Below are 27,028 nucleotides of genomic sequence, written 5' to 3' on the forward strand. Positions count from 1 at the left end.
CGCACAGTCAAAAACTGCTACATCTGACTTCTAGACATGGCTTCCCTTTTATTTATTTGCATGTGTGTGTAGCAAGAGGCCCCAGAAGTCTGTTTGCAATTCCACCATGGCCAGGTATTGCTGACCTTGTCCTAAGTCAGGCCCTTGATTCTTCTGTCTTACTGCTCCACTTTCAGCCCTTTGAGGAGAATGCAAACCAATTTTCATAACCTTACTACCCCCTACCCCCACTTTGAGTGCTTGCCCAAGAGACAGGCCAGCCAAGGCTTAGCAGTGGCAGTGACAGATGCCTCTTCCACAGCAGCTCTGGTGCAGACAGAAGGGGCTGCATCTGCCAAGGCAGCCAGCACAGGGTGAGCCGAGTGCCACTGCCAGGTGCCCAGTGCACCAGCCCTGTGGACTCTGCTCTCTGTAAAGAACCGTTTACAGTTTGTGACCAAGGATGTCATATAAAAAGACACTGACGTGCACTTCCTGGAGCTCCTGGAACAGAGCCACAGTACCATGACTGTCCACTGACCCTGGGTGTGTTTGATGCTCTCCACAGTCATTGTCCTGACTAAGCCAGCTCAGGGTTTGAAAACTGTCCAAAAGGTTCTTAAGATAGAGCAGCATTTATAACCACTTTTAAATAGCCTTATATTTTCTACACCCAAGGGCATCCTTTTTCCATAAGTACAAAGCCAAGACCATAGAGCAGCAGAGAAAGTCACAAAATAGGAAGTTAATTTTTCCTCATGGACATGTGGAAAATTCATTTGTCTTAGAGTATCAGTATCTACTAAAGTTATGCCAGCCATCAGAGCTTTAGCTTTTCTCATTGAGTGTAAATTAAATGTTTGGACTATTCTCTCTCCCAAACATACTCTGTTCATGAGTGCATAGTTCTCTTAACTACATTTGTTTTCCAAAGCATGTTTTTTAAAGCACATGCTAGTTCTCTTTCCACATCAGAATGCATCAGTTATTAGAGATTGTGAATCTGAGTCTGTACATTACCTGGTTATTCCTTCCAATGTGTGCTTCAACATCAAGTAGGTTCTCATAAGCAGCGTGTAGTTAGTAACGAGTTCTTATTTATTTATTTATTTTTTATTTATTTTTTATTTTTTTATTTTTTTTTGGTTTTTCGAGACAGGGTTTCTCTGTGGCTTTGGAGCCTGTCCTGGAACTAGTTCTGTAGACCAGGCTGGTCTCGAACTCACAGAGATCCGCCTGCCTCTGCCTTCCAAGTGCTGGGATTAAAGACGTGCGCCACCATCGCCCGGCTATGAGTTCTGGTTTTAATCTGACCGTCTCTCTTTTAGTTGAAGTGTGGACACTGTGCACGCCTAATGAAGTCATAGCTTTGATGTGGACACTGTGCACACCTAATGAAGTCATAGCTTTGATGTGGACACTGTGCACACCTAATGAAGTCATAGCTTTGATGCGGTCTTATCTTTTCTAAGGGTGGAGTGATTGCTTTAGGAGTTTACCCTCCAGCCAGATGGCTTTGCTTCATGCATTGTGTAAGGGGCTAACCATAGCACAGACATTTCTCCTTCCTTAGTGTTGTAGGTAGGTGTCTGTTGCTGTGATAAAGTACAATGACAAAAAGCGAGTTGGGGAGGAAAGGGTTTATTTGGCTCACACTTCCAGATGATAGTCCTTGATTGAAGGAAGTCAGGACAGGAACTCAAGCAGGCAGGCTCCTGGAAGCAGGAACTGATGAAGAGGCAATGGAGGGTGCTGCTTACTGGTGTGATTCCCATAACTTACTCAGCCCGCTTTCTTACAGACCCAGGGATAGCACCGTCTGCTATGGCTGGGCTCTGCTTCTTCAATCCCTAATTTAAAAAATGCTCTTGGGCTGGAGAGATGGCTCAGAGGTTAAGAGCACTGGCTGCTCTTCCAGAGGTCCTGAGTTCAATTCCCAGCAACCACATGGTGGCTCACAACCATCTGTAATGAGATCTGGCGCCCTCTTCTGGTATGCGGGCCATACATTGAGGCAGAATGTTGTATACATAATAAATAAATAAATAAATCTTTAAAAAAAAAAATAAAAAAATAAAAAATGCTCTTGAGGCTTGTGTACGGCCCAGAATTATGGAGGCGTTTTCTTAATTGAGGCTCCCTTCTTTCAAATGACTTTAGCTTGTGTCAGGTTGATAAAACCAGCCAGTGCACTTGCTTTGTTACCTATAAACCTCAGATTGTTTCTTGGACTTCAGTTTTCGTAGTTTTCTCTCATGTCTGCATTTGCACTGCTGGAGCTCCTGCACTGTGCAGCCCCACTGGGGTGGCTTGAGAGACGCCAGGCCCTGTGTCTGCAGGTTCTTTCCTCTGTATTTGAGTTTAGATAGTTTCCACTGCAGTCTTCTAAGTCACTGGCGTGTTCTGATCTTGGTCCCAGCCAGTGCACTTCCTGTGGGTGAAGTTTTTCATCAGGACCACGGGTCAGCTCTGTCCTGCCAACTGCTCCCAAATACACAGAGCCTTATTATTAATTATAAGTGCTTGGCCCATAGCTTAGACTTGTATTTAGCTAGTTCTTATAACCTAAATTTGCCATTTCTATTTATTTGTTTCCACGTGGCTCATGACTTGTTACCTCATTTTGTACATATCCTGCTTCCTCTGCATACGGCTGACGACTCCCTCGTCTCTATCCTCCTTGGATGTGGGATTCCCCTCTATATGCTGTAAATACGCTTTATTACCATTGGTTAATAAAGAAGCTGCTTTGGGCCTAGGACAGTGCAGAATGGGGCAAGGCAGGAATTCCAAGCAGAGATAGTGGAAAAAAGAAGGTAGAGTCAGGGAAACACCATGTAGCCGCCATAGGAGACAGGCACCGGATGGAGCCTTACCAGTAGGTCACAACCATGTGGTGATACACAGATTAATAGAAATGGGTTAATTTAAGATATAAGGATTAGCCAGGAATATGCCTAAGCTACTGGCCAAGCAGTGTTGTAATTAATACAACTCCTGTGTGATTATTCTGGGTCTGGGTGGCTGGGAACGAACAAGCAGTCTCCACCTACGCTCCTTCCCAGCATCCCCCTAGTGGGAACGAATAAGCAGTCTCCACCTAGTCTGACTTTCACACGGCTTCTTCCTGCCTAGCTATTGGTTAGTCCGCTCTTCATTAAATCCCTGAGAGTAATAAATATTCACAGCGTACATAAAGGATTATTCAACAGCAACTTTCAACTTGAGTATCCCAACAGCCGCCTCCAGAAACTGTTGGTTTCCTCCTTCTCTCCACCTCTGTCTTAGCACGCACCATTTTTAGTTATTGCATTGACAGTCTATCCCAAGATTGTTCATAGAAGACACTTGCTTCCGTCTGCCTCTGTTAGCCTAAAAAGCCTCTTTAGAATTACCACCAGGTTACTCATTTTTCAGCAAGGGAAGTTTTTAAACAGAACTATTCCTGGGGTAAAGGAAGGACTGAGTTCCCACTAAAGTGGAGCTGACAAAATACAGATTCTGTTGGTAAGCATCAGCTGTCTGGGATTGGGCCCCCTGTGTGCGATCCAGCTGTCTTGTACTTTCTCATAGCAGTTGGAGGTGCCTTAAGGCCTTACATAGAGCAAAGGGATGTCAGCCAGCAGGCGCTCCCTGACCCTGTCAGTGCTGGGATCTCCTCATGGCCTTGTGTGTGGTAGACAAGACCTGTGCCACTGAGCTGTCCCTGCCTCCCAGCCCCAACAGACGTTTTGACTGTTGCTTTTGTTTGAGCGTGGTGAACCACACTACAGAGAGTTTTGTTGTGTGTTTAAAGAATAAAGGAAGGAAGGTTGCCAGAGTGGAAGTAGGGAAATCCTTTGTATGCAGAACAGGCCCAGACCCCACTGGTTTGCTCTGGTTGAGTTTCCCACTTTCTGTTCCTTCTGGTCTTTCACATGGGACAGGCACAGGACTGAACAAAGGCCCCAGAAGCCAGGCCCCTGCTGTGTCCTGTTATGCTGATGAGCTGAGGTTCAGAGTGGGTCTCAGTGTTACCCTCACTCTGCTGAACTTCTGACATTTGTGGTTGAGCTGACCAGTGTCGTAGAAGCAGGGTAATCATGGCCATAGAAGAGAAGATACCGTGGTCCATTCTCCGCAGCCAGAGAGACACTGTTCTCAGTGTCCAGCCTGTGCAGCTGGCATTGGTGGGATGGAAGGGAGAGTTGTACAAGCATCATGAAATGTGGATCATGTGTTTAATGCTATAATTTACTCTCTGTAGAATTTGTGGTGGATTGTCGAAAATTTTTGGATTCAAATGCTCTGGGCCTCACTGTGGCAGCCCTCAGCAGCTATGACCCCAAGATGCGTGCTGCAGCCTACTCTGTGCTGGCAGCCTACTACTCACACCTGGAGGGAGCTCGCTTCCGGGAGCAGTCACAAGTAAGTAGGAATCAAGTGTCTGTGGGGATGCGGTTGAGGCTTTTGAGAAGGTGCCTGCCACCTGGGGCAGGGGGAGGAGTGCAGAGAAGGCATGAGTGAGAGGCCCTGCTCTGTAGAAAGGAGCAGCGGGCTGCGTTCCTGCCACCCTGCTTCCGGCTGCCTGGCTAGCTTATGCCCTGAAATAATAGCACAGAAACTGTATTCTTTTAAACACTGCTTGGCCCATTATATCTAGCCTCTTCTTGGCTAACTCTCACATCTTGACTAACCCATTTCTAATAATCTGTGTAGCACCACGAGGTGGTGTCTTACCGGGAAAGATTCAGCGTGTCTGATCTGAGTCCCTCTTGGGCTGGAGCTTCATTGCATCTGCCCTGGAGAGGAGCGGCATGGCGTCTGAGCTCACTTCCCTTCCTCCCAGCATTCTGTTCTGTCTATTCCACCTACCTAATTTTCTGACCTATCAGACCAAGCAGTTTTCTTTATTGATTAACCAATGAAACAACAGATTGACAAATGACCTTCCCACATCACTGCTCAGGCATAGCTCAGCCTTGGGAGGCTGCCTTCTAACCCCAGGGTCCAGTGGGGAAGGGGTCCCTTCTGTTGAATGTGTCTTTGGTCTAAACTAAGCGGTGAAGGCAACTGTTATCCACATCGTCTAACCCAGAAACCCACACCCCATGTGCCAGAGGGACAGGAGCAGATTGGTAGTAGTGTTCGGCTTCTCTCAACCACTGTGCACGTCTGCTTCTAAAAGAAGAAGGCAGGAGCATCTCCAAGAGGAAGGCACACAGTGTCTTGCTGTGGCTTCCTGTTTGTCCCCAAGTGGAAGGACAGACCGTCCCTGCAGATCCATGACAAACAAACACACCCTGAAGGTGCTTGTCTTTCCTCTGTTCAGGTTCTGTACCTGCTGGATGTTGTCCGCAATGGAATTAAAGCTCCGAACCTGAGGCTCCCCTTCACCGTGGCTCTTTTCATTGCCAAGGCAGCAGTGCAGATCTTGAAACCAGGTACCGTTCTTCTCTTCGTCTTGTTCTGTTGGTCTTCTGTTCTTCGTCTTCTCAGTCTTCTTCGTCTTCGTCTTCTTCACCGCAAAAGGAGGGAAAGGAGGACGCAAGACACAACAAAACTTGGTGCGCGAGGTTTATTGCGGCGTGCAGGAGAGAAGGGGAAAAAGAGAAAGAACAGACGGCATTTCAGCCTTTTAAAGGGTCCCCCACGTGCGTGCGTCAAGCGCCACGTTCTGCACAGCCTTTGCGTGGAATGCTAGGGGCTCCTGGGAAATGTAGTTCCCCAGGCGAGCCACGCTCGGGCCTTCTGGGGAATAACACTCATAGCTTCTGGTTGGGGAGAAACAGACAAAACTGAGGCTCTGGGAGTCCATCCCATGGGTTTCTTCACTGTGGAGTGCCCCCGTCTCTAGGACTGTGAGAGGGTCCGAGTCGTGCCCTCCAAAGCACTTGTAGACTGCCTGGCACAGCACCCACCCATCTGAGCCATCAGCAGCTTGTCTGACACTGCTGCTCGCTGACCCGTGTGTGGCAGAGCCGTGGTGTGTGTGGTTCCAGGTGCTCAGCTGGAAAGCACATGAGTCACTCTGTAGCTGTAACCAGGATGTTGGAACACCGCTCCTGGGGACCAGGCCGCCTCTGAAAGGATGTGCAAGTAACAGGTCTTGATGCACCAGAAGGCCTTGTTTGGGTTTAGCCAGAGGAAATCAGGAGAAGGTTAGTACCATTGAAGGCCCCAGGGCTCTGTTAGTCCAGCAAGGTCATAATCTCAGCTGAGAAAACAGCCTCCAGCCGACTCCCCCCATCGTCTCACCCTCTGAGGCCCCCAGGAGAGGTAGCGTGTCTCAGGCCTCTCAGTTAGTGTGTAGTCAATTGTGTAGTCAGATTGCTCTTAGAATTCAGGCCTGATTTTCATCTGTGATATAATTCGTGTGACTTAAGTTTCCCTGCCTTGGAAACTTGTGGCGGAAACTCAATTGTTATCACTTGTCTGATTTAAAGGAGTCTGTTAGGAGAAAATAAAGCAGAGTTTAGGTATTCATCGTCATAGCCTCCCATTGAGCCCATGGTGCCTGGGGTACAGCTGTCCACATTAGTCCTCATGCCAAGGAAGACCATGTGTGATGACCAGGCCACCCAGCTGGACTTTGAGATTGCAGCAGAAAGAGATGTATACTCTCCCAGCTTTGTATTCTAGAGCCAGATGTCTGAGCCTCCCTCCTGGGTCAGCTCCTCTCTGGGAGAGGCTAGAAACACAGTGTGGGCCCTGTGCTCTTGTCTCTGTGGCCAAGTCCAGGAATGGTGGTCCCTAAATCATGTGGAGAACACTATGTGCATAAGTGGTCTTGGGTTTCCAATCTACTGTGGTTCTTAGGATGCAGAATCTCTGCTGGGTAGGGATTTATCCCCCAGTCCAGATACTGCCAGGCTGTACCAAGAACATTAGTGACTGTCTGCTTGTATTTTCAGAGGAGCACATGTACTGGAAGATCAGCAAGTTCTTGCTATCTCACGAGAACCTGAACATGGACAAACTGCCAGGCTTTTACCAGTTCTTCTACAGCTCTGACTTCCAGGTAGTGTGGCCAAGTCCTCAAGGTCCCCATAGACTTTGAACAAGATTACTCACTCAGCCCCACGTCTCCTCTGTCCCTCAGTAATGCAGCTTGCTACACAATACCATTGCACAAGCAGTGTAGAGCAAGGTCGCAGAGAGGAACCGTCTGTGCTGCCCCACAAAGCCAGATACACTCCTGTGTCCTGGCACTTCCCAGACCTGCTTATTAAAAGTCTCGAGTCTGGGAGCCTTTAGCATCCCTCTTGTGTTTCCTTGCTGAGCCCCTGGACTAAGTAGAACATACCCTTCTGTAAAACTCCCACCCACTTAAACATGGCTTGCTGTTTGATTTGACTTGATCTTTGATTTCTGAGCTGATAATGGAATCAAAGGACAAGACTCTTAATGATGTAAGGCCAGAGCTATTGGCCATCACCTGGAAACACTGCTGTTTGCCTGTCCCACAGAAGAGCCGTAACTTATCTAACGATGCTTTCTTGTTTGTCTGGCCTAGCAAAAAACAGAACAAGAATGGGTATTGGGAATTCTACGGCAGGGGATTAGAGACAAACACTGTTATGAGCTGTGCTCTAGGAGAGGGGTGTTCCACATCATTCTGTCGTTCTTCAGCAGCCCCTTGTGTGACGAAGTGGCTAAGGTGAGCATGTTCCTCTGGTTCACAGCACAGGAGTGTGCGTGTGTGTGTGCGTGCATGTGTGCGTGCGTGCGTGTGTGTGTGTGTGTGTGTGTGGAGTCTGGCATTGTTCATCCCAACAGGTGATTTTCTTTGTGGCCTTCTTACCACACCGTGGTGGATAGGAAGAAAGACCTTTGCATCTTTATTTTATCAAGGGAAAGGAGCTAGTTCCTGATCATAACCCTGTGGAGTTGACCTGAAAGCCAAGATGCAAATTATCCCACCTGAGTGACAGGAACCCTCTAGCTCCCAGTTTTGCGTGTAGTGTCTGGAGACATAAAACCTTTGTATAAGAATCCCATCCCTTAGAAGGCTGAGGCAGGAGGATTAAGGCCAGCCTGGAATACATAACATGAACCATGTTCCAAATAAATAAATGTTGACTGTAGACAGTCACACTGTGTGTTCAGTTTTATTGGTTCATGTCAGTTATATTTTTCTTCTGGAATTTACTCTCTTTGTTTTTGAAACAGGGTCTTACTTTGTTGCCCTGACTGGCCTGAAGTTGATGTTGCTGGCTTTGAACTTGCAACATTCCTCTTACCTCTCATAAACTAGGGTTGCAGTCATGACCATTCTTGAAGTTGACTCTTAAAAAGTTTATACCGTATGTAGTCCCTAAAGTAGTAAGCACTGGACACACGTTCTCTTTAGTTGTTTGAGGTCATAACTTCTTGTGTCCCTTCCCATGTCACCATGCACTGATCTGCAAGCTTCAGAGTGGCACCTCAGGCAGGATCCCTCTCTTTTTTGACTGTCTGGTGTCAGCATCATCTAAGTAAATGACAGTTCAGAGTTTTCACTAAAGCTTTAAAAGTCAAAGGCACTCTGAATTTTAATTAAAGATTTATTTCTTAATTTGCTTTTGATTTGGGGGAAAGCATAGTAAAGAAGAATAGAGAGTTGGGACTGCCTCCTCTCACCCATTAGGAACCAGTGAGTTTGCCCTGTCCCTGACTGTCCTGGGACCGAGAGCTGATTTTATGTTTTCTAAATACACAACTGCTGAAAGAAGTAAATGGGAAAAGCCTGGCAAACTTTTATTTTTGTCTTATGTAAGATGTGGGGAGTAACAGTCAAGATTAAGAAATACATTGTAATAAATGGAATTTGAATATGGTACCTTTTTATTTTGGTAGTGAGAATTCTGAGGTGCTCAGAAACAGTTAGGGACAGGCCCGTGTTGATAGTCTCCCTTGGGTAGATCCCAGCAGCTCACAACTGGTCTGGGCTGCATCCCACCTGGAGTGCTGACTGCTGGGAGTCTGTTCCTGTCACTTGTGTGCTGATGCACTTCTGGAGCTGGGCCTATGGCTAATAATGCTTGTAATCCCAGCCCTCAGAAGTCTGGAACCAGTGTGAGTCCCTAACAACTATTAAAAGTTAAACCAGCGAGAGAGAAAATCCCTGTTGGTCACTAAGGAGTGACTCTTTGAACTCTGCAGAACTGGATCCTGGAAATTCTGCAGAATGTTGCTCGTATCACCAGATCTGCCTATGAAGTCATCCGGGACTATAGCCTTTTAACATGGATTTTACATATCCTTGAGAGCAGGTAAGTGCTTTTTGCATGATACCTCTAAAGGTTTAAGCATCAATAGATTGTGTGCAGTGGGGTCCCACCCGTACTCCTGTGAGCTTGCAGTCCAGCTCCTGGTAATAGCCAAAGGGCCTTTCTTCCATTAACTCCTGCTTTTCGGGGTCTCTTGTCTGCCTTGGATTTGAAGCACAGCTGCATCCACTTTGGCAGAACCCCACTAGCCTTCCTGTCTTTATGTCCCACTCAGCCACTGGGGCCAGCTGCATAGAGGGTATCCCGTCTCCTGAGACTCTGCTTCTAGGCTTGTTGAAATGCTCAGTGAAGGTAGATAGGTCGTCAAGCACGGGGTGGGGGTTGGACAGAAGATGCCTGTCATTCCTCATAGTCTCCATCGCGTGAGTCTGTGTGCAAGGCTGGGGTCCCTGACACAGCAACACTATCAGGAGGGCTCTGTCTGTGACGGGGCAATTGTAACATGCCCAGGGGCCACTGGGTCTTTTTGTTCTTTTTCCTTTTTCAAAAGTAATTTTCAGCTTTTTGAGAAGCTGGCACATGCACAGGCTCTGCCCTGGGAACTCTGCATGTTTCACTGTCCTGCTTGTTACAGCACTAGGTGACTTCTTAAGGGCGCCTGCACCTCATCCCGCCAGGTTGTGGCGCAGTGACGTCATAACCCTGCTGTTGCAGAAGACGGTTGGTCGTTCATTTAATTGTTTTTAACCACAGGTTAGAATCAGTGGTCTTTTACTCTGATATAAAAGCTAGGTGTTCATACTGGAAACAAGCACTGCTGGAGATTGGCATCAAGAAGGTGTCTTCTACGGTTCTCATGCATGTGATCCCACCACTCAGGAGACTGTGTCAGAGGAGTTCAGGGAGTTCGAGGCCAGGCTGGGCCACAGTGCCAGACCCTGCCTCACAAAGACAAATAGAGTAAGATCTTTCTGAAAGAAGCAGCTTAAACTGTGTCTTCCAACGTCAACAGCTTCAAGACTTTTCAGATTTTTTTTAAAGGCATAATTGGCTAATAGCAATAATAATAATAACAACCCATAATAACTTTGTTTATAGTTCAAGTTGCTACCATAACCACACTGCTGTTTCTCCTGTACTTCAGGGACTTGGTACCGTTTTCTGGTGAGCCCCGTCCTGGCTTGATGCTGCATTTCTACGTCAAGCACCTTGTTTTTACTTAGAGGGAGTGCTTTGTGCTGAGGGATGGGCAGGTCAGACTGTCAAAAGCGGGGCAGTCACCAGCGTTCTGGCCTACTCTGTGGTTCACATCCTACCTTCACACATTGGCCTCCCTGACTAGGCTGCTGCCATGTTTGGTTTCAGATTTGTGGAGACTCGGCTGCTCTCCAATGTGATCTCCTTGCTGCACACCCTGTGGGTGACCAACCTCGGCAACAAAGTACCAGAGCAGGGCGGGCAGCCACCGTGCCAACCTGGCTCCCAGGAGTCCCAGAAGATGCTTGCCCTGCACATTGTCGACGAGTTCCTGTATGTCCTCATCACACTTACAACGCACCTGAGGTGAGCCTGCTGTGAGATAAATACCCTGCTGTGCAAATCAGGACAATGGGGTATTGCTGCTTCTTCCTTCCTCTCACCTGTGGTCACCACATCTCTCTCACAACCCAGCTGTGACCCCTGAGCCCTGGCCTGATGTGGTGTGGGCCAGAGTGCTGTGCCAGCATCAGGACATCTATTGTGGCTCTGTCTTTATTTTCATCTCCGTCTCCAAGGTTCTCATGGAGGCCCTGAAAGCTTAGCAGACTTAGAACCCACTAAGTCTAGAGCACTTTTTGTAGGAAAAACATCTGTATCTGTGTTACACACACACACACGCACACACACAGCGTGCTTAAACAAATGAGGTTCCACAGAAGAGTGTGTTTTCTGTGACCTTAGTCTTAGCCCGGGTACCTATAAGCCATCTCCACCACCTCTCCAGCCTCCAGAGATGCACATGTACATGGATCCTCAAGCTCATCAGTCCGTCAGCTCTGGGAGCTGAATTCTCCTCAGATTCACTGTTAGAGAAAACATGTGCTTAGATTTCTCATGTTGAACTGACGTGTGTCAGTGGGGTAGAATGGGTCTCAGAATTGGAGGCTTTTTATTTTTATTTTTTTAAATAAGAACAGGACACTTGGTTTCATGTTGCCCCAAATTAAATTAAACTCTACTGGACAACCGTATCTTGTATTTTGGGGTTGTCTGGCACATTGCTGCCCGACTACTGATAACTGTTAGCATTCACCCTTGTGTGTAGCAGGTGACATTAGAAGACGAGAAGGCTGTCTTCCCTCCACTGAGCGTCACTCGGGCTTTGCCCGTGTGGTGATGCTGAAGAGAGCCTGAGCTGGAGAGGGAGGAGTCAGCATCCTTCAGAGCTGTGTCACCCCCTGGCCCTGCCCCTCCATCTTCCTGCTTGGCTTTCTAAAGAGGTTTCTCTTCCTCCAGCAGAGAATTCAGATTCCAGATCTCTAGAGAGCCTCTCTCACGTCTCCTCTTCTGTGTCCTGAGCATACATTGGTTTGACCTTTAAAAAAAAAGTGTAATTTGTCTGACCTGACTTTCCTGGGCTAGTCAGGACAGGGTCGACTTTTGCTCACTGTAACATTGACTTCCAAACAGTCGCACCTTGGCCTCTGCGCAGCTGATCAACTTCTTTTGGACACTTGAGTCTGTTCTGAGCTATCGGGCCACCATCCTAAAGACCTTCAAGGATTTAGGTCAATTGACTGTGAACAAGGTGACACTTTCCACCAAAGATGTCCTGGTCCTCTTGCATAAGTGGAGCCTCATTGAAAGAGACACGAAGCTCCAAGGAGCCCTGAAAGTCGTCATTGAGCAGCACCAAGTCAAGGACCTAATGAGTAAGTTCTCCTCCTTCCTGCCCTTTGCTGCCTGAGTCCACCAACATGCCCCTCCCTAGCCACGGCTCCAGAGAAATGGGGCACAGAGGCGGAAGTGAGGACCTGGGTTTGAATTCTTCCCCAATGCCTGGTGGCCTTTTTGCCTTTAGATAAGGCAGTGCCCAAGTGTGTTAGCTCCATGTTACTGTGACAAAATGCCCAAGAAGATAAAGGATCTGGAATCAGACACACCCTGCAAGGGTCCACCACCAGTGACCTACTTCCAGTGTTTCCATATCTCCCTATAGCACTAATGTACTACTGCCTTCGCCCACAAGATCAGGGCCTCCTGAACCGCTCACTTCAGCACTGCTGCGCTGGAGCATTGGGGATGGAGAAGACCCAGGCAGTGGTGTAGTGCTGAGGAGCCTGCTGGGAAGGAGCGCCCAGGAGTGGCTGTTCCCTTGTTCACTGCTCTGAAGTCAGAAGAGCAGATTGGGGGAAAGTGCAGCCTATACAGTGCTTGTCACACAAACACACACACTCACTCTGTATGGATGTGGCAACCCCACCCTCACTTTTTTCCTCTCTGTCTTTAACAGAAATGCTCAAGGATAAGAACAAGCCTATGACAGCTGCCCGTGCCGGAGGCCCACGAGGCCGAAGGAAGAGGCATGGAGAAGTGGAGGAGGCTGCTGAGCCTGAGCTGGAAGCATCTAGTTTGGCGACGTGCAAGGACCTCCTGAGGGCCACACTGACTCACTGGGGGCCAATTGTCCCCGTCCTGGGACGCACTCAGGAGTCTGTGGGCCAGGCTGCCCCTGGGAGTAAAGCGCCGGACTCTACTCGCGCTGCTGCTGCTTTGGTGGCCAACTGGGTGCTGCGGTCATTGGCTGAGTGCCCCCTCAGCAGGGCAGAGGCCACAAGACTCCTTGACTGGCTTGAGAGCCACATTTTGCCACACCCAGTGGTGGTAGCTGACCTTCTCGGGGACAGTGCTGTGACGAGTGGCATCTTTAGGCTGTATAATCGCCACTGCAGTGTCCAGGGCCTGGCAGAGCCTGCGCAGGCTGTGGCCTGCAAGTTTAACACTATCATGCTGCAGCTGTTGGCGGCCCGGGGCCGGATAGATAGCCCTTTCCACCCAGTGGTGGAGGCCCTGTGCCTTAGTTGTCTGGATGAAAAGGATGAAGCCAAACGAGGTAATGTGGACTCTTTGGTCAGAGCTAGAGAAATACATGGGGTGGGAGAAGGTGGGCTAGAAAGCTCTTCAGCTTGGTGCTCTGATTTTTAGTCCCTCCCGAGACTGGGAGTTACAGAGTGGGTGTCAAGGGAGAGCCGGTCTTCCTCCTTAGTGGCAGTTGTGTTTATGACGACAGGCACCCCCTAGAACCTGAGGGACACCCCATCCTACAGAGCAGAGGACTGGGGTTGCATAGGGACCACACACATATACCCACGTTTGTGCGTGGCATCCAGACACGAGTGAGTGGATGAGTGGCCTGCTCTGGCTTTGGTGGCTGTGAGGTGGAGTGGCAGCTGTGTCCTCCATCTGGGAGAATGGTCGCCTTCACAGGGAGGGAAAAGCCAGTAGGCTGGCCTGTAACCCCACCTGAGAGCAGAGGGGCCTGTCAGGTCTCATCTAGCTGCAGCAGGAATAGAGTCTTTCTGCCTGTGAACCAACTCAGTGATGGCCGTGACCATGAGGCCTCTGACCGGGATGGGACTTGGAGTAACTTCTTTTTTAAGGCCAATATACAGTCATCAGAAGAAAGTAAATCTAGATGATCAGGAAGGATAGCACAAGAGGAAATTCATTTTTGTTCACATGCTCGCCTGTGCTTCTGCAGGCTCTGGTGTAGTGTATCTGGCAGCTGTGCAAAGCCCTGGTGCACTATGGGTGGGTGGTTTGCTTTCCATCTGAGCAAGTGCACATCCTAATGACCTTTCCAACTCTCCCCAGCTCCCACAGTATTCCTGGTGTCTCTGTATGTTAAGGACATCTGGCTGGGGGCCCAGCAGCCAGACACCTTCCTCGCTCACGTCAGAATGGTCCGTGAGACTGCAAAGCCACATGGTGAGGCGGAGGCCATTGTTGCACTCTGCAGGAACATCGACTCCTCCACCCAGACAGACGCTTGACTCACCCCTGCTGACCAGCTCCCCAGCAGCTTCCAGAAAGTCTAGGCCAAGGTTTCCAGGAGGCGTGAAGTGATACATTCAACTACTTCCAGAAAGAAAGGTTACGTGGACTGAATTAGCTGACCAACAAGAGGCTCGGGTGCTGACCTTACAGCCACAGTTGTAGTAGCTGGGCACTACCAGGCCATGAGCTCACAGAGCGTTCAGATGGCTGCTACCCTCCTGGCAGAGGAAGCTCCTGGGTGTGGTACTCGTAGGTACAGAATGGGTTCACGGTGTTCAAGCTGAAATGTGAAAGCCCGTGTCTTTGGATGCACATGGCAGATGTGTACAGTTGTCTCTGTGAGACGGCATAGGGCACTTCCCGTGACCAAGTGAGTGAGCTCCTGTCTGTGTTTGCTGTTTATTTAAATATGGTACACCGTGCCCCTAAGGTAAAATGCCTTCACCTCTACTTTGGGAAGACAGTCTATTTTTTTAAGTTATATTTCAAAGAGGATTTTGAGTTTATACTGTTTTGATAATAAATAGTAATTTTTGTGAGTCACTTTGTATTTTGCTTTCATTTTACAAACAATTTTTAATTGAGAGGCCTGCATTTTAATGTCATAATTTAACTGTTATGGCTCACTGTTACTAGGTGTTGTTTCCGGTTGAGGTCAGTGTGAAATCTCACAGATTTCGCAGATGAAATGTGCTGGTCCCTTGTGTTTGAGCTGCCGTTTGTGAGCTGGTGACTTGGTGTCTGGTGTGCTGTGTGTGGTGCTGGTTTCGACTTCAGTGTTTGCACTTCTGTGTGTGTCGTCCTGCTCCACAGACAGGCTCGTGTACGGACAGCCACTCGCCTTCAGTTGCGGGGACAGACGGGAAGCCCAGGACGCTGAGGTGGAAAGTGCCTGTAGGTTGCCATTTATTGACACTCTCCTGCTTAGGGTACCTCTGAGTGGCACACAGAGGGACAGTGGCTGGAAAGACAGGATCTGGAGCACGTCCCTATAGGCCAGGCTTCTGAACGCAAAGAAGTGGCCACCAGACCCCAGCAAGTTTCCCCAGTCCGGCACAAGCTCCAGTCCTCAGCATCCCCTGGGCTCATGGTCCCAGTGACTAGGTGGGGTGTGATTACTCCTGTGAGGTGAGCACATGTGCAGTCTGATTGCATCAGCCTCCTCTGTCTTGACCCTGGTGAGAGGTCATGGGTCATGTCCCTTCCTTCCCCTCTTCTGGCACAGCCTGTGGCCAGTGCCTGTAGAGATACTGCCTTAAGGGAGGACCATGATTTAGAGCAGCCTGTGAGCTCAGCAGCTCCCCTTCTTTCCTCTCCGTATTGTTTAGACTCACCCTCCCCAGTCTGGTGCGAGTATGCCTGACCCCTCACGCTGTGGACGAGAGTGGGTCCTGCATGGTCTTCGCACCTGGCATGGAGCAGGACAGCCGGCCTTCTAGAGCCACGGTCCGCGTCTGTGATCGCAGGCGGACTGCCTGTGTACCATGGCAGCTTTCCTCCTTCCCAAAGCAGTCGCTGCACACCTCACTTTCCCATTGCCCCGAATGGAGGGAGTCTGGGGATGGTTAAAGTGTGCCAGGAGTGATGTTCAGTGGGTAGGCCATTTGCAAAGATGGTACCATTTTACAGAAGGGATTTGCTCATCGTGGTTTTATCATCACCCACTTAGCCTGAACACGGTGGTGGAAAGGGAAGGCCATTGTTTAAGAAGAAAACCTGCCGACCCCCGACTGTGCTAGCGGTACACTTGCCAATTTTCTGGGCCTGCCTTGTGCTCTCTCTCTTCAGGCAGGGCCGTTGATACTAGAGACCTGGTTGTTTTCGGTCCTTAAAGCGGCAGCTAGAATGGGAAGCTGGGAAGCCATTTGCTAGCTTTGAGAACTCAGCATTCTGGGACAGTGCTGGAGGCTGGCTGGCTCCTGGATGCAGGCCCTGCTTCTCACAAGCTCTGTGGGCTCTGTCTCGAAAGACTGTCGGGAAGGGAAAGTGTGACCCAGCAGAGCTGGCCTGGGAGGGCACGCGGGAGGTCTGCAGACTTCCCAGCATCCTCACATGTACCACGTGTGCTCAGGCAGAAGGAATGACAGAGGCAAAGCAAAGGGTAATACTCATGTTTTATTTTCCTATTCATCCCGAAGCAAATGTCAGCAGCAAGCAGATTAAGCATATTCAACAACAGCATAACTATGTCTGGGGCAGCGTCTCCGTCTTAGCTAGGATATTAACGTGTGTGTGATGTCTTCTTTTTGACTTGTTTTGACCTAGTCCGTTTCTTGCTGCATTGTAAATGGCCTTAAAAAGACGGAGCTGTCCATGTTGGTTTGAGTTACCAGTTCACTGTGACTGGCTCCCTGGCGTCAGCTCTACAGTTGAGAAGTTTTGTCTCCAGGTTGCTCATCATTACACTGCTGTGTTCGTTCCTGAGGTCAGCTGATGCTCTGGGGGTCCCAGGGGAGAGCCAGAGCTGCAGGGGGTGAGGCAGAGGGACTCTCCTGCTGTAACCATTGATCAGAGCTAGTTCTGCTTCCTGGTTCCTCTGTTGTCTGCGGGGAGGCCCTCCGGAGGCAGAAGGGGAGGTGGAGGCTGTGATTCCACGGGCATATTTGGTGGGGCTGGGGACTGTGTCTGTGGACAGAGCAAACGAGGCAAACATCAAAGGGACCGGCTAGAGAATAGTTGTTAGTTGGAGGCCTCCCCTATCCCTCTGCGCCTGCCCTGTGCCTGGGGAAGTCAGCTTTGTTGGGAGTCAGGCCTTGAGTCCCTCCTTCAGTAACAGTCCTTGCTGCTGTGTTCATCTCTTCTTACACGGGAGCCTACTGGCCTTTAATCCAGACACGGATCCAAGTCAGCTCCTATGGCCACACTAAGTGTGTCTTTAGCTAAGAAGTCTGTCTTCTGGATTTCCAGGCCCTCAGGGTACTGGGGACAGTGACCATGAGTGTCTGGCATCAACCTTAGCCCCTGCTTCCTGCCTGCATTTGGATTTTATTCCCCAAATGGGAAGATTCTGCCTCCTGAGTGACATCAGGGTGAGCAGGGGCCAGGGACTAGCTAAGCTGGAGAACCATTCTCCGTGTGGCTGCAAAGCTACAAAACAAAGATGCGGGAGGGGAAGCTGCTGGGGTGCTGACGCCCTTCTCTGCAGGGGAGGGAAGGATCCTCACACAGTGCCTTGGGGGCCATTTTAGAATTCTAAAAGTAATTGTCTTTATGTGTGTGTCAGAGTAAGTCTGTGCTGTGCAAAGAGGCCCAAAGAGGATGTCGTCGCCCTGGAGTTGGGTATCAGGCAGCTGTAAACTGACCATTGTGAGTGCTGGGAACCCAGCTTGGTCCTCTGGAAGAACAACAAGTGCTCTTAACTGCTAAGAAGTGGATCCCAAGGGGATCTCACTCTAGATGTCACAGGCCGTACCCACAATCTTGTGGAACCACTGCTCTGTGTATAGATTGTCGTTGCGAGGCCATGGTTAGCACGGATGGGCGCTATCCCGTCCTGCGGATGTGTGCGCATGCCCTATACTACTGTCCTTTAACATCTGCATTTGTCCGAGCTCCCACCTCCCTGCTTACCTCATCTGCGGGGAGCCTGACCAGGACATGTAGAGCAGAATTAGGAAGAGGAGCACCACGAAAGTCACCAGGCTCACCCAAAAGGCAATGACAATGGAATCTACAGGAAGGAACGAAATCAACTGTCAGCCTGACAGCAGACTGGGCCTCAGCAAGAAGTCAGGAGACCAGGCATTACAGAGCCAGTGCCTCCACGGTATTGGCTGGGAGGGTCTCCAGTAACAACCTTAGAAAGAGGGAAATGTGCCAGTGGCTTGTCTTAGTTTAGGGTGATGCCAGCTGATGGCAAACTAAATAGAACCCTGGGGCTCCCACAAGCTTTCTCCGGCTACCCTGTTGCTTGGAGGAAGAATCCTGAGTAGTGATTTTATAACTTCCTTTTTTCATTGTGTGCAGCTCTGTGTGACAAGGACCCTCTCTGAGCCTTGGTGACAGCCCCAGTAGGGTAGCCTCAGGACAAGATGCCCAAGCTGGGGGAATCTATACACCCCTCACTGTGTGACAAAGAGCCTGTTGAAGATAGTATGGTGGTTTGAATGAAAAGGGCCCCCACAGGCTCACAGGAGTAGCTGTAGCTAGAGGTTTCTCTCCCACCTGCCAGTTCCCAAAAACCCCCTTTGAGGCTTAATATTAATTACAAACTGTTTGGCCAATGGCTCAGGCTTATTACTGACTAGCTTTTGCATCTTATATTAACCCCTTTCTATTAATCTGTATATTGCTGTGTGGCCATGGTGTTCACATCTTGCTTCTCTGGCAACTGCTGGCATCTCCCTGACTCCACCCTTTTTCTCCCTGTGTCTCTGTTTGGATTTCCTGTCCGGCTCTGTTATGCCTGGCTATTGGCTAAATCAACTTCTTTATTAACCAATGGTTATAAAACATATTTACAGCATTCAGAGAGACATCCCATATCAAGTAGCACTATTAGATATGTTCTTATTAGAGTAGGTGTGGCCTTCTTGGAGGAAGTATGTCACTGGGGGTGGGGCTTTGAGGTTTCAGATGCTCAAGCCAGGCCCAGTGTCACTCTGTCTTCCCGCTGCCTCTGCAGTTCCAGATGTAGAACTCTCGGCTCCTTCTGCAGCACCTTGTCTGCCTCACGCCACCATGCTTCCTGACATGGTGATGATGGACTAAACCCCTCAACCTGTAAGCGCCAGTCTGTGGCCGTGGCGTCTCACCACAGCAGTAGAACCCCTAACTAAGACAAGCTGTAAGCCAAGCTTCCATTAGTATGGATCGCCACGCTGCGCAACTATGAGCTAGCGCAAAGGAAAGGGTCCGTGCCTTTTCAAACAGAAGATATTTATGAGAGTTGTACCGACAAATGAGAGAAGAAATGACTGCTGTGAGGGATGTGTAGGGCATCAAGATGTGATGAAGCAAGGCTCTGACTGTTACAGCATCCCTGCTTTTCAGACTCTCCGGCCATTTCAAGGCCCCCCTCAGAGGGTACCAACCTCCCTAGACGTTCCAGTATGGAAGCCTACATGGTAAATACATACAGCGTGCATAAGACTGTGTCAGCTTTAAATTATCCAAAAGAATCTGGAGGCCCAGTTCAGCATGGCTGTGTATAAGCAGCTGCTGTGTTCTGGGAATAAGACAAGAGAGAGGTCTGTCCACTTTTAGTATGTACCCAAATTTTATTTCAGATCATTGCAGTCTGTTGATATATAGCACTGGCCATATTTGAAGTGTCAGCTCCATGACCCTGACAGATTTAAAATTAATAAATAAATGAAACAAAAACAACCAAAATTTGCAAAAGTGGCCAACCTTGGACCTGAACAGTTAATGTCAGAAATGAGGCTGAGGGTAGAGGAGGAGCCTCAGCTGTTAGAGAGCCTCCTGTACACACATGAGGACCTGAGGTATACGTGGAAAAAACAGATGCTCATCTGTAACCCTGCTGCTGGGAATCAGGGGTGAAGACAGGTGGGTTCCCGAGATTGCTAGCTGGCCAGCCAGGCCAACTGCTGAGCTGCTGAGCTTCAGGGTCAGTGAATGACCCTATTTCAAATTAGGTGGCAAACAATTGAGGAAAGACACCCAACACTGAACTCTGGTTATATAGGTAAAATGCACACTTGCACATTGCACACTAGACTATTACACGCGCACACACACAGGAAAGATGCAATGCCTGAAAAGGAGCATTGTAATCTCAGCCCTTTACAGCATTTATACTCCACGGAGGCAAGGACAACAAAGACCCACGCCAGCTTTTGCATCTTCTCGCCTTTCGGCCCCACGCTAAGAAACATTAAGCACTTTTAAGGGGACCTCTGGGCTCCTGGGAAGTGGAAAATGAGGTCATAGTGGATGTCCTAAGCTGAAACATGTCAAATCCAAAGGAAACTCCAACTCTCCAAACCCCAAAAGGCAGTCCAGATATCCAGAAATGAGCTCAACTTGGATTTCTGGCAGTTAGGTAAAAGCCAGCATTTCTCAGAAACTTGTGAAGATAGTTCCCACCTGCCAACGGAGTCATTTCCCTTACCTCGCCTGTGGCGCCTACCAGCATTTCAAAGCTCATGCTGGCCTCCAGGCTCCCTCCGCATCACAAGCACCTGGTACACATTTCAAAGTCCATTCAGGCACCCTAGCCCCTGTCACCTCCTTCCTGAGACCCCCTCCAGCTCATGGCTTCCCTCCCCCAGCCACTCATTCTGTTTATAGTCAGCTCTTCTCACCGTGTTCTCTGTACTGCTCCTGCTCACTGTTCTGTTCCCTGGTCTCCCTCTCGCAGACAGCCCTGGCCACATCCGGTCTGCAGGCCATGTTCAGTCTACTTTCTCTGCCCTGGACTCTTCCAGATGTCTCTAACTGTTCTCGCTCATATCTACAATAAAAACCTTCCCCTTATCCACAGTGGTTAGTTTATATGACATCCCTTCAAAAGAACCCTGGCTTTCTCGCATGATGTACCCATATTCTCAGAGTTCAGTTTATTTGTAATCGTCCACATGTGATCATGTACTTTCTGAAACTTTAGTTGGGGATTTTCTTCTGGATGGGTAATTTCTGTGGATATTAATGCTCCCTTTTCCTCTTCATAAAAATGATTAAAATGTGAGGTCCATAGCACACAGGTCCTCATAAATTCAGAGGAGACAGCTTCAGGCACTTCACAGACAAGCCCTGGTCATCATCCCTGATTCTGAGCAGGAAATGAGACGGCCCCTTGCTTGGAACCTACTGCCTATGGATAAGTGAAATTTTAATTTTGTCAGACAAAAACAGGATGAGGAGCCACTGCTCAGTTTCTATGCTACTGCTACGTTGTGTTCTTTTGAAAAAAGAAAGCCAAGAAAAATAATTTCTTCCTCTACTGTTGAGAGTTCATCTTGAGTGCTCACAGGGAACATTTTGTTCTAAAGGCAAGAACCGTCATCCCCAGTGTCTGAAAGATTCTCACACCCACAGATTTGTTTTTACACAGAACCCCTGGCTGGACTGAGAAGGAAGCCAGTTCATTCATGGAGAACCCTCAGCTTCCTCTCCCTGCCTTCCTGCCCATTCTTTTCTCTTCCCTCCCTCATTCCCTTCCTTTCTGCCCCACCCCTCCAACCCCTCCTTCCCTTCTCTCCTCTGCCCTTCTTTTCCTCTCCTTCCTTCCCCAGTTCACACTATGGACTGTGAAGAAGCAAACCCCAACAGGGTTTACCAGGGTCTGAGCCATGTGCAGCATTACGTGGTGTAATCCTGGCTATTTAGGGACCGAGGCAGGAGGATGTCTGGCATTGAGAAGTCAGGAGCAGCCTGGCCAACATAGCAAGACCCTGCTTGTTAAAAGTCAAATTCCAGCAAGCACGAATGGACTCCGCCTTACGTCTTAGGGCTCCTCACTAACCTTGAGTGTGTCAGCTGCACAACGCTGTGACACACACAAGATCCCTGACACATGCAACTTTAAAAGGGCACGGTTTCTTTGGTCATGGTTTTAGAGACCTCAGACTGTGTTTGCTCAGTGTGTCCCTTTGGGGCCCGTGGTGCAGAGCAGGTGATGGTGCTGCTCACACCACCGCAGCTGGGAGCAAAAAGAGAGTCCAGGACCCCAGGCTTCTCATCGAGGGCATGCGGCCAATGACCTCACCTTTCATTCATTAGGCCCCGCCTCTTAGAGGTTCTATTACTTCTCAGCGGCTTCTCAGGCATTGACTGGGTCCTTAGCAGGTGATCTTAGGAGCTGACTAAGCCCCTGAGAGAAGGTGCTTTAGCTCTGGTGTTGTCCAGCATCCCCAACATCCCAGGGTTCTGGTAGGAAGTCGGCCTCGGGTGTTGCTGTGCTTGTTGCTTATGTGTTTTTCTTGCTTGGGGAATAACAAAGTGGTAAAAGCCCAGGCAGATTGGTTTTATGTTCATATTCTGACCCTTTCATTTTCTCTTTATGACCTCGGTCAATGTGACATTTTCTTACATCTCTAAGTCTTATTTTCTTCTATATTTGTTTGTGTGCAATAGTGCCAATTAAGTTGGATGATTAAATAAAATAAATGTATTAGGATACTTCCCTGGCGTGATTTCTTGTTCAGGGAACACTAAGATCCTTGTTGCCGTGGGGAGTTTCACCGTGATACGGTGTCACGGTGTCCTCTGACCTTGCTGAAGTGGGGTCAGAACAAAGGTCACTAGTGAGAGTGCTAGTTATCAGTCCTGGGGTCTGTTCTCTACCGGGTTCATCTGGGCTCATGGCTGTCGGGGATAAAAACTACATCTCCCAGCCTCCTATTCAGCTAGTTCTGTCTAGTGGGAATGAGAAGAACTGGTCCTGCGGTCTTCCTCCAGCCGCAGCTGGACTTCCCAAACCTTGCATCCTTCCTTATTCCCTTACTCCGTTTTTCTGCTCAGCTGTGGATTGCAAGGTCATGAGTGAAGCCTGGAGCGTGGGGTTGAGTGACGTGTCTCGGGAAAGATAGAGGAGTGAGCCCCAAGTCGTCGGTTCCTGAGGATTTCATGGGGCTCTTGCAGGCTCGTGTGTAAGAAGCCATCACCTCGTGTTGCGTCCGCTCTTCTGTGAGTTGCCATCAATGATCCTTACCATGGCTTTCTCATGGAACATACCAGAACAACAGCAAGGACAAATGCAAATGCAAACTCTCATTCCTCCATGGAGAGAGATATTTTCCCAAAGTGTATCTGTTCATCAAATATCCACAGCCCTCCTCTAACTAGTGCACAGAAAACTAGCACGTCAGTCTAAAGTCAGTTTCCAGTCAAAGGGTCCGGGAACAGAATCTTTCGAGTATTGTGCCCCACAAGGACATCTGATGAAAGTTTGTTCCAAAGCAAACATTGTGACATCTTTATTTAAATGTCACCTTCAGGATTTATGTCAAGTGCATGGGTGGGCCATTTGCTAAAGACACTGAAATCATGGGTAAAGTCTGAAGTTGACGTTCCCCAGGCAAGAAGGGAGTTAGATGCAGCCCTTGTTTTATGTGTTCATTGAGTCCCCTGCTGTTTTCGGAAGAGACTGATTAATGGTGTTTCTGCTCCCCTTCCCCGTGCTCTGGGAGCAGCAGGCGAATAGACAGAGGCAGGCATCGGCAGAGGTCGGTTTGTACCATGACAAACTCTTCTTACCACTTAACTAAAGGGAAGGAAGGAGACATGTGGACCATGGTGGTAGAGAGCCATGAAGCCAGCTGTCCTCAAGGGAGGGCCACCCAGTTCACTGCTCTCTGCATGGGAATACTAACCAGCCATTGGAGACCCATCTTACCAGAATAATTTGTTTGTCTCTGTAAGACTGGAATATAGGATTGGTTTTCTTAGCTTGGCATCCAAGAGGGGGATGGATACAAAATCAAACCCTACAATTTCGAGGGATTCTTCTAAAGCATGTCTGCGTATTCTACTGTGTTGACACATCTCCATGAACCCGTCCTGAGCAGCATTGAAAACTACAAGGCTAATGCCCTTGTAAAGCGCGTGTAACAGGATCACACCAGATTATGACCTGTCGCTGTATGTGGCAGCCCACTGCCTTCAGCTCAGTGCTGATTTCCTTTCTTCTGAGGCAACAGTGGTGACTTGGGGTAAAACTGGTTATCTGTTATCCTTTGTGACATAGTTAGAACTAGCCTCCTAAGAAACCAGGGCACCTCAAATGCAAATTAACATTGTGTGTCTGTGACGTGTGAAGGCACACATGTGGAGTTCTGATGGCTGTTGGTCCTCTCTGTATGTCTATAACGTGTGAAGGCATGCGTGTGCCATGGCACACATATGAAGGTCAGATGACTTGGTCTTTGCCATCTACCGTATTTGATACAAGGTCTCATTGCTCATGTGTACCCCAGGCTAGCTAGCCCATGAGTATTCCCAGATTTTTCCTTTCTCTGCCCTCCACCCTGCTGTATGAGTCCTGGGATTATAGATTGGGCTACCATCCCCAGTTTGTATGTGGGTGTGGGGGATCCACCCTTTGGTCCTCATACCTTTGCTTTAAATGCTGAGCCCCCTCCTCAGCCTGTAAATTAATATGTTCTTTACCACATGCATGTATTGTGTGACGCAGCACAGCGGGTGTGTGGAGGTCAGAGGACAGTCTGTAGGGTCAGTTCTCTCTTCCTACTGCGTGGGTCCTGGAGGGTCAGTTCCTACCACCTGGGTCCCAGGGATTGAACTTGGGCCATCAGGCAAGGCCAAGCTTGCAGACTCTAAGATGGCCAAGATTCCTCCCACCCAAAACAGCGGGGCAGCTTTACAGAGCAGGTGGTGGCCGAGTGGGACATCCTCCGTCCTCAGAAAGTTCCAGTGTCCGAAAATCTCTCTGCTTTGCATCTGCATAGTGTTCTGTTTTACAAAGCCTTTTTGTCCAGATCAACACGGCTCCTCAAGTTCAGAACTCGTGGCAAAATTTACAAGGAGGTGTGTTTTCCAGCCCCGCCACTCTCTCCCTCTGACTAAGTCTTCTTCATGGTGAGTCACGTGTGCAAAACCCTGCCCTGAACGTTACAGTTCTCTGTCTTGCGTCAGACAACACACAGCCAACCTCCTGTCCCCATAAAGGGCTTTCTGTAGTGCTGGGAACGAGGGAAATCCTCAGGAAACATGGATGGGCACGTGCATTTCAATGCTGCAAGTTACAGGCTTTTCTAAAAGACTGTCCAGGAGCTGGTGCTTACTGTCTTAAACCCTAGCATTTATGTGTTTGGAGCTGATCTGTAACCAGCCGTCTCCTTTCCATATGGCGTTATTCCATTCCTTTGAGACATTCCATTTACGCTGTGGGACATAGCCCCAGAACCCAAGACATCTAATGGAGCAGGCAGAGGCAGGTCCCCAGCCACGCGCACTGCTCCGGGGTTGTGCCTTTCTGCTCATCGCCTCAGCTGACCTTTAGCCTTGGCCGAGGAGCTGGACCGATCAGAGAAGAACATCCACAAAGCGCCAAGTTGCTCAAGCGATGAATAAGCAGACGAGAAGTGGATGTTAACGCATGCTTGTCCCTGAGAGCAGCAATGCTGGGCAGCTGTGGTCAGTTTAGCAGAGATTATGACTTACATCTTAGAGATGGGGGAATACGTCTCCCAGATCTAAATATGGACAACGAAGAAAAGTGAACTCTGCAGTTTGAAGAAACTCTCCCAGCTTACAGGAGCCCCAAACAAACGCAACTCCATCAAGAAATGGACCTTCAAAAGAGAAGTGGGGAGGCTGGGGTGTAGCAAAGTGGTGGGGGCTCTTGCTTCAACCCTCAGCATGGCAGGGTGAGAGGAAAAAGGGCATAGAAATAGGAGGGGCAACTGTTTGGGGAAAGGGGAGTCAGGGGGAGGAATTGGGGATGAGGGAGGGTAATAGGGGGTTGAATATGGTCAAAGTCCATAGCTAACCATAGCAATGCACACCTGTAGTCCCAGCCCTCGGGTGACTGAGGCAGGAGGATTTCTATGAGTTTGAGAAAATCCTGTGCTATATAGAGAGTACCAACTGAGCCAAAGCTATATAATAAGATGCCATCTCAAAGAAGCAAGACCAAAAGAATTAAACTATCTACATGTATGAAACTATTATAACAAAATCCATTATTTTGTAGAATAATATACACTAATAAAATGAATGGAAAAATAAAGCGTGAAAGTCTGCGTGTGCACATGTGCATTTGTCTTAAAAGAACATCCTGCCAGGTTAGCAGGATAGCTCAGAGGGTTAAAGGTGCTTGCCTCCAAGCCTGACACCTGGATTTCCATGCTGGGGACCCATATGGTAGAGAAAGAACACCTTCTCCAAGCTGCCCCTAACCTTCACAGATGCCCTGTGGCACTCCCACCCCCAAATAAATATATGTGTTTTGTAAAAGGACCATTCTGCTTAGCTTATAGTTCATTCATAAACTTACGCCTGAAAGTTACAGGTGCACTGTGAGTCCCGCGCCTGGCTCATTCCTGTCTGTGTGTGCAGCATTATTGATGCTGGGTGAGCCTTCTGGAGCTAGTAAGTGGAGACAAAGCCTAGAGCGTCTCATTCCTGCCCAGCCTCTGCCTGGCTGCCTTCCCAGGTTCTGACTTACGCTTGTTGGCTTTCAGCTTCTTCTCGTCCACAGGAATGAGATCCAAGTAATCCAGGTAATATTCATAGCTGGTGTACGGGACAGAGGCGTTGGTCCTGTTGGCCATGACTGTGGCTATGGAGGCCAGTGTCTGCCAGAGGCTCACATCCGGAGCTGGGCTGTGGGCCCCAGGGACAACATTGCTTAACTCATTTCTGTCAGAACCACCCGGGCTCGTCTGTGGGTCTCCAGACATGGGGCCTGCTTATCATAACTTTGCTGGAAGGTCAGGGGGCTGTTCCCATAGATAGCCTCTGGATCCTGCCCCTCCTAGAAAAAACTCCAAAGCAAGAAAAGCCGACTGCTAGAGACACGGCTTCCCATTCAGCTCTGGCTTGCCTCTCCGTGGAAGGACTGGGAAGTGGGCAAGAACTCAGATGCCAGAAGCAGAAAATGACTCACAGAGCAGGACAGAGGCACTATTTTCCCTCCGATACATGAAAAGTTAATCAAGCTCAGGAAAGCCGGCCAGTGCCCTTGACTCAGACCGAGGCGGTTCTTGGTGTTATTAAAGCCTGCCAGTTCTTGGTATTATTAGGCAACCAGTAGACCTCTGGCTTGGATTCTGAAGGCAGGCCCTGTACTTGCAACATCTGTCGTGTGCACAACCAGTCAGCTAAGGCAGTAAATCCCTCTACTTGGCTGAACGGCCCCCCTCCCCAGCTTTTAGAGGAGCCGTCTGGGTGGT

The 27,028-nt window shown here is 49.0% G+C and overlaps 2 protein-coding genes across 7 annotated transcripts in view; one reads left to right on the forward strand and one right to left on the reverse strand.

Moving 5' to 3' along the window:
- Window positions 1–14,741, forward strand: part of Urb1 (URB1 ribosome biogenesis homolog) — a 58,939-nt gene extending 44,198 nt beyond the window's left edge. For 3 of the 6 annotated variants that reach the window (XM_057764459.1, XM_057764461.1, XM_057764460.1), the window contains 9 exons: window positions 4,226–4,386; window positions 5,291–5,402; window positions 6,873–6,979; window positions 7,475–7,618; window positions 9,103–9,212; window positions 10,536–10,733; window positions 11,841–12,082; window positions 12,664–13,263; window positions 14,025–14,741. In XM_057764459.1, coding sequence (XP_057620442.1) covers window positions 4,226–4,386; window positions 5,291–5,402; window positions 6,873–6,979; window positions 7,475–7,618; window positions 9,103–9,212; window positions 10,536–10,733; window positions 11,841–12,082; window positions 12,664–13,263; window positions 14,025–14,203 — 1,853 coding nt within the window. In that variant the 3' untranslated portion in view covers window positions 14,204–14,741. Of the gene's footprint in view, window positions 1–4,225; window positions 4,387–5,290; window positions 5,403–6,872; window positions 6,980–7,474; window positions 7,619–8,993; window positions 9,213–10,535; window positions 10,734–11,475; window positions 11,585–11,840; window positions 12,083–12,663; window positions 13,264–14,024 lie in introns of those variants that run through there. The other 3 variants (XM_057764463.1, XM_057764462.1, XM_057764464.1) reach the window with 3 other exon arrangements.
- A 1,398-nt stretch (window positions 14,742–16,139) lies between these two features.
- Window positions 16,140–26,593, reverse strand: Mrap (melanocortin 2 receptor accessory protein). The gene is made up of 3 exons (XM_057765595.1): window positions 26,302–26,593; window positions 17,778–17,877; window positions 16,140–16,832 (listed from the first exon to the last, which is right to left on the reverse strand). Exons 1-3 carry the CDS (start codon window positions 26,534–26,536, stop codon window positions 16,634–16,636), a joined length of 534 nt encoding a protein of 177 aa, XP_057621578.1. The 5' UTR covers window positions 26,537–26,593; the 3' UTR covers window positions 16,140–16,633.
- Window positions 26,594–27,028: the final 435 nt, after the last annotated feature.

The sequence above is a fragment of the Chionomys nivalis genome, chromosome 3 (genome assembly GCF_950005125.1).
Source record: "Chionomys nivalis chromosome 3, mChiNiv1.1, whole genome shotgun sequence".
In the NCBI taxonomy this organism is placed as follows: Eukaryota; Metazoa; Chordata; class Mammalia; order Rodentia; family Cricetidae; genus Chionomys; species Chionomys nivalis.

Bases quoted from the DNA above. Each gene is read 5' to 3' on its own strand.
- Mrap (XM_057765595.1), bottom strand. From the start codon at position 26,536: ATGTCTGGAGACCCACAGACGAGCCCGGGTGGTTCTGACAGAAATGAG. The intron at 17,878-26,301 runs GTAAGTCAGAAC...TCCTTCCTGTAG, and splicing joins GAAGCTGAAAGCCAACAAGC to ATTCCATTGTCATTGCCTTT. The intron at 16,833-17,777 runs GTAAGCAGGGAG...CTCTGTCCACAG, and splicing joins TCAGGCTCCCCGCAGATGAG to ACACAGTCCCCAGCCCCACC.